At 39.7% G+C, this 5,742-nt stretch overlaps 1 protein-coding gene across 6 annotated transcripts in view; it reads right to left on the bottom strand.

Annotated features, from left to right (window-relative positions):
* Nucleotides 1-6: 6 nt before the first annotated feature.
* cep170ba (centrosomal protein 170Ba) overlaps nt 7-5,742 on the bottom strand; it is a 26,892-nt gene continuing 21,156 nt past the window's right edge. For 2 of the 6 annotated variants that reach the window (XM_014011828.1, XM_014011793.1), the window contains 8 exons: nt 4,850-5,096; nt 4,534-4,632; nt 4,332-4,452; nt 2,243-2,362; nt 2,061-2,149; nt 1,742-1,835; nt 1,614-1,665; nt 959-1,525 (listed from right to left, as the gene is read on the bottom strand). In XM_014011828.1, coding sequence (XP_013867282.1) covers nt 1,308-1,525; nt 1,614-1,665; nt 1,742-1,835; nt 2,061-2,149; nt 2,243-2,362; nt 4,332-4,452; nt 4,534-4,632; nt 4,850-5,096 — 1,040 coding nt within the window. In that variant the 3' untranslated portion in view covers nt 959-1,307. Of the gene's footprint in view, nt 592-958; nt 1,526-1,613; nt 1,666-1,741; nt 1,836-2,060; nt 2,150-2,242; nt 2,363-4,331; nt 4,453-4,533; nt 4,633-4,849; nt 5,097-5,742 lie in introns of those variants that run through there. The other 4 variants (XM_014011805.1, XM_014011820.1, XM_014011800.1 and 1 more) reach the window with 4 other exon arrangements.

Consider the following 5,742-nt stretch of genomic DNA (forward strand, 5'->3'; position numbering starts at 1 on the left):
GGGGGGGGGGGGTAGAGAGGGAAACAGAAACTTAATATAGGGATACAAATTTGATACATAAGATTCATTTTCTGATTTAACTCAAATAACATGAAAATATTTTCCATTGAAGAGCAGCAGCATGTTTGGAAGGACATTCAGTTTGTAAACAACACACGCAGCAGTACGGCACTTAAAGGGCTTTCCATCCCCACAGTTTGTTTTGAGAAGAAATTTACTGGTTTACTTCAAAAAGAAAATTATATATATTCCCTGCTTTGACCTCACCAGAGAAAAAGATGTTTACAATCACTCAGGAGAGGAAAAAGCTTTGTCAGGTTAGAGGAATGCTGTTGAACCATACTAGTGCAAAAGACACGACTGAGAGGTAATTTGTAGAAAACATAAAGTACTTTTGACTTTTAACTTTATAATAATAGTATGACTCAAAAGGGACTGAGGGAGTTTCAAACTGACCACATTATTCTGACGTTAAGTGCGTAGATCACCTGATGTGCACAAAAGCTCCAAATGCCTCGGCTGGTTTAGACACGAATAAACACGTTTAAAAATCAGGAACGCTCAAAAACATCCCAGTTACAGCTATGTTCTTAAAAGCTAGGTGCATAAACTTCAGAATGAGCCAGTTCAGATTGAACATGGCTGAAGGATTTCCATCTCCTGTGGAGGGAAAAAGGTTTCCAAAGGCATAACACACCTACATGTGTAATTCAACATTCACTGGTCTGCCACAAGAACGTACGTCTACAAAAAAAAAAATCCTGTTACGTCTTCCACAAAAGTACCCACTAATAAATAATTTTCATACGCTTCTGTAAATCTGGTCTGCAAAAAAAAAAGTGGCACAAAAAGACAAAACACATAAAAAATATATAAAGATATGCACTGAAATTACTGATAATAATTTGCCACTAAACACACATTTTCAAAGATTTCCCTGAGATAATTACGCTCAGGGTGTTTCTACAACAAACTCTTTATAAAAATCAAATATATTGGCCGTATCATTGGCAAACATGGAAAAACATTCAGTAAAAGAGAATCAAGTATAACTTTGTGGCTTGTTAGAGATGAGATCTACTGAAATGTCACGGGACTTCCTTAAATCATCATCTGATACACACACACCACTCTTTAGCTGTGCTTTAAAAGTGAGTCAGGCCTACGCTGTGTGAGTGTCCACAGAGGMTACAGCTTCGTAGATCAGGTTTTACTTCTCCTTCCATCTAGTTTCACTCGCTCAGACGCCTGACACCTGGTTTCACGGAGCTGCAGCAGAGGTTCAGTCAGGGTGCAGAAGCCGTGTCTCAGACGATGAACCCCTCTCTGAGGTCGTCTGGAGTCACAGCAGCTCTCCTGATGCTCCCACTGGGCCTCGGGCCGCCGCCTCGCTTGGAGACGGAGTGGACCGTCCTCCAGTCTCGAGACAAAGATGTTCTGGATGAGCGAGCTTCAGACGAGGAGGAGGAGGAGGAAGTCTTCGTAGCTTCCACTGTACCTCTGGGTTCCATGACGGCATTAAGGACTAAAACGAAAGGAAAAATAATTTTTACTTTTTACTTTTTTGCATTAAAAACTATAAATTTAAGGTGGTTAAAATGACAGTGTCTCACCCTCGAGTTGAATCTGAACACTTCGGAGTTCTCTCAAGATAGACGTCACTTCCTGAAATACAGACGGGCGGATAAGCTCAAACACACACTGTCAGCCGATGACAACACAAACACAAAGAATCCCTCACCTTGTTGGAAGATTTGCCAACAGCAGCATCACAGTCAGATTTAATCTTGGCCTCAGTTTCTTCCCAGACATCCCCCCTGTCCTGGAACAGCAGCCTGCAGAATGCTCTGATTAAAAACCTGTTTTTAAATCTTTGTGGAGAAATTCTGTCTGTATTTGTGTATCTGAAACATTATAGATGCACTTCAATCGATCTTGTGTTCCAATAAAAATAATAAAAWAAAGGTCAAAGGAAAATTGCATCAAATCTCCCTCAGTGACATCTGATAATTGGTTAAGATTAAAAGAGCTGGATCTCTGTTTGTTTGTTTGAATCTTACTTAATCTTGTCAACAAGTTGCTCTGTGTTTCCTCTGATGGCCGCTGCGACCTGATGAACAGGACCCAGCAACAAACTGTCTCCACTGACCTGSAGGGAGGAAAAAAATATAAAACAGGAAATAAGTCACTCGCTAAAAGAGAGCGCCTGTAGGAAGATAAAAAGCAGCTCGTCGCTTCAGACCTCATCTTTGATTCGAGGTGGATGACGTGAGTTTTGTTCATGGTCACTTGATTTCAGGTCAGGATCTTTTTTTGGTGCAGAACTCGGCTGGACCCTGTTGAGTCCAGACTGTGGAACCTGCTGGAACAAAATAAGTTTCAGGAGAAAAGCAGACACACAAAACGTATTTTGCCTAATTAAGAATCAGATATTTCATTTAGTCATTTATAGCTAACTAATGTTAAAGTCATAACTACACCAATGTATTTAAAATAAGTATTGAACACGTCAMCATTTTTCTCAGTAAATATATTACTAGAGGTGCTAATGACATGAAATTTTCACCAGATGTTGGTAACAACCCAAGTGATCCATATATACAAAGAAATCAAAAAATGTCCAGAAATGAAGTTATTTGTAATAATGTGGAATGACAGGGAAAAAGTATTGAACACATGAAGAAAGGGAGGTGTAAAAAGGCATGGAAAGCCAAGACACCAGCTGAACTCTCTCAGTAATTAGAAAGCAAGCCTGCCCCTTGTCAGTGCAAGTTAATATCAGTTGGTTCAGTCCCAAATGATGGTCAGGTATCACACAAGAACCATCTGATGATGGGTAAAAGTAAAGAGCTCTCTCAAGACCTTCACAACCTTATTGTTGCAAAGCATAATGATGGCATCGGTTACAGAAGAATGTCTAAACTTCTGAAGGYTCCAGTGAGCACTGTTGGGGCCATAATTCAGAAGTGGAAAGAACATTATTTCACTATAAACCGACCACGACCAGGTGCTCCTCACAAGATTTCTGACAGAGGAGTGAAAAGAATTATCAGAAGAGTTGTCCAAGAGCCAAGGACCACTTGTGGAGAGCTTCAGAAAGACCTGGAATTAGCAGGTACGTTTGTTTCAAAGAAAACAATAAGTAATGCACTGAACCACCATGGCCTGTATGCACGCTCACCACGCAAGACTCCACTGCTGAAGAAACAGCATGTTGAAGCTCCTTTAAAGTTTGCTGCACAACATTTAAACAAGCCTGTGTAATACTGGGAGAATATAGTCTGGTCAGATGAGACCAACAATGAACTGTTTGGATGCCAGAATACACATCATGTTTGGAGGTCAAATGGCACTGCACATCAGCCCAAAAACACCATACCAACAGTGAAGTTTGGAGGTGGGAACATCATGGTGTGGGGCTGTTTTTCAGCATATGGTACTGGCAAACTTCAAATAATTGAAGGAAGGATGAGTGGAAAAATGTACAGAGACATTCTTGATAAAAATCTGCTTCCATCTACCAGGATGATGAAGATGAAACGTGGCTGGACATTTCAGCAAGACAATGAGCCCAAACACAAAGCCAAGGAAACTCTCAGTTGGTTTCAGAGAAAGAAACTAAAGCTGCTGGAATGGCCCAGCCAATCACCTGACCTGAATCCAACAGAAAATCTRTGGAAAGAACTAAAGATCAGAGTTCATAGAAGAGGTCCACGAAACCTTCAAGATTTGTTTAACCTCAAAAGTACTGTTTTAAAATTAAATTTAAAATTTAAATTTTGCTGAAACAGCAAGTTTCTCAGTAGATCTGCACTCAAAAATACAGCCTAGATGGAGTAGTTGAACACAGATCCACTGATCCTTTAACACAGAACATCTTCAGAAGACAAGTTCATAAAATAACTTTTAAAAATCTGTATTGTTCGATACAAGTGTGTATTGAACCTAAAGCACTGTATTGAACAGTTCGATAACGGGTACAAGTATTGTTGCACCCCTAATAAATATTATATTATAATATTATATATTAAATTTAAAGAGCTGAATTTGTAAATCTGTAGTAACCTGTACTTTTATATAAAAAATTAGATTCTCAAACAGCAATAACAATTATTTGTTTCTGTGTTTTTATACATTTGCTATTTTTCCACCACTAAAAATCACAGCTTCTTACCTTGACACTACAATAGATAAATTTTACTCTGAATTTTTTCTTTAATAATTTGTCTACTCATGAAAAAAATGTACACGAGAAAAAAACTCAACTCTTCCTTCCACGTGACCTGAACAAAGTCTTCTATTTGCATGACTGGTTTGCATGTTTGATTTACCTGCTCATGAGCGACCAGCGCACTGGACTCCGCTGCCGGCGTTTGAGAATCACCGTCTCCTGCTACATCGTGGATTTCCCTGGCTAAGATAGCCAGGTCTTTGGCCAGGTCTTGACTCAACCTAGAGGTGACAGAAATCCAGGAACAAGCACAGAGATAACAGCAAGAATTAAAACAAAAAAACAAAAAMAAAGTCCATTACCTCTGGGAWGTTAAGTCGACTTTAGGCCAGGAGAACAGATAAGATGAACTAATGTTTTTGCTCAGACTGTTATCAGTTACAGATGCCAAGGCACAGACCCTGAAATGTGCAATACAAATATACAGAACTGTGTCCACATGTTAAGAAGAATGGGCTTTTGAGTTGAATAAATGTAACATTATAATTAAGTTTATTTTTTCCTACAACTTTTTTCTTACATGAACTATGTGCCTGGAAAATACAAAATGCCCCCCTTTAAATCAGAGAGCTATTTGAACAGCCTCACTGGACGAGCTCGGTTGGTGACATTTCTTACCGTGCGATCTCGGCACTGTGTGCAGACCAGCTGTGGAAAGCCTCTCCCTCGTGGTTCTCCTCCTCAGAATCTCTGCTGCTCGGTTTCGGGTGGTGGGCGACCACCGGCTGGGGTCGAGGCTGACTGCGAGGACTATGAGAAGCTGAGGAAGGTTGGGAGCGTTTGTGTTTAAGACTGGCCCAACTTGAGTCATACTCTTCATCTGAGGTAGAGGTATAGTCAGAGCCTTTCTGTCGCCTCCTAGAGCCTTGCCGTAGTGAGTTTGGTCAGGAAGTGATGGGAAAACAAGGATAGGAAAGGTTGGRAAAAAACAAGAGAGACAAAAGAAGGTGCAATGAAAGAATCCCTCCAGAAACAAAACACCACCTTGTACTTCAGAGATGAGTCACCAAAACTTCAGCCAGAACAAGAAACAGAAGATGCTGTGGAAGTGCTCCTCTCCACACCTCTAACTTATTTACCGTTATTTTCAGGTTAAACATAATCCGGTCAGTAAGTGCAGAAAATTAAGCAGTTGGTGAAAACACGGAGTGTCCCAAGAAACATTTTGAGCTTAGACCAGGATCTTCAACATGGTAACACACCCTCAAAGTAAAAAGTTATAAAAAAAATTAAAAAAAACTCTTAATATTTAGTGTAAGAGTACCAGAAGCGTATACTAAAGAAGTACAATTACTCTGTTACAGTACAATTTTTTACCAAGTATTTTTAAAATCACAACTATTACTTTAATACGGTGACCATCCGGTGGCACAGAATAAAAATAATTATCTTGTGATGACGTGTGGCCACGTGATAATTTTCAGCAGTGTGTACAGCTTTAAACACACATTGTTGGAGTCAAATTTTGAATATGCTGTTTTTGTTTTGAACTGTTCAAACCTACCCCACAC

The sequence above is a fragment of the Austrofundulus limnaeus genome, unplaced genomic scaffold (assembly GCF_001266775.1).
Source record: "Austrofundulus limnaeus strain Quisiro unplaced genomic scaffold, Austrofundulus_limnaeus-1.0 Scaffold2, whole genome shotgun sequence".
Taxonomy (NCBI): domain Eukaryota; kingdom Metazoa; phylum Chordata; class Actinopteri; order Cyprinodontiformes; family Rivulidae; genus Austrofundulus; species Austrofundulus limnaeus.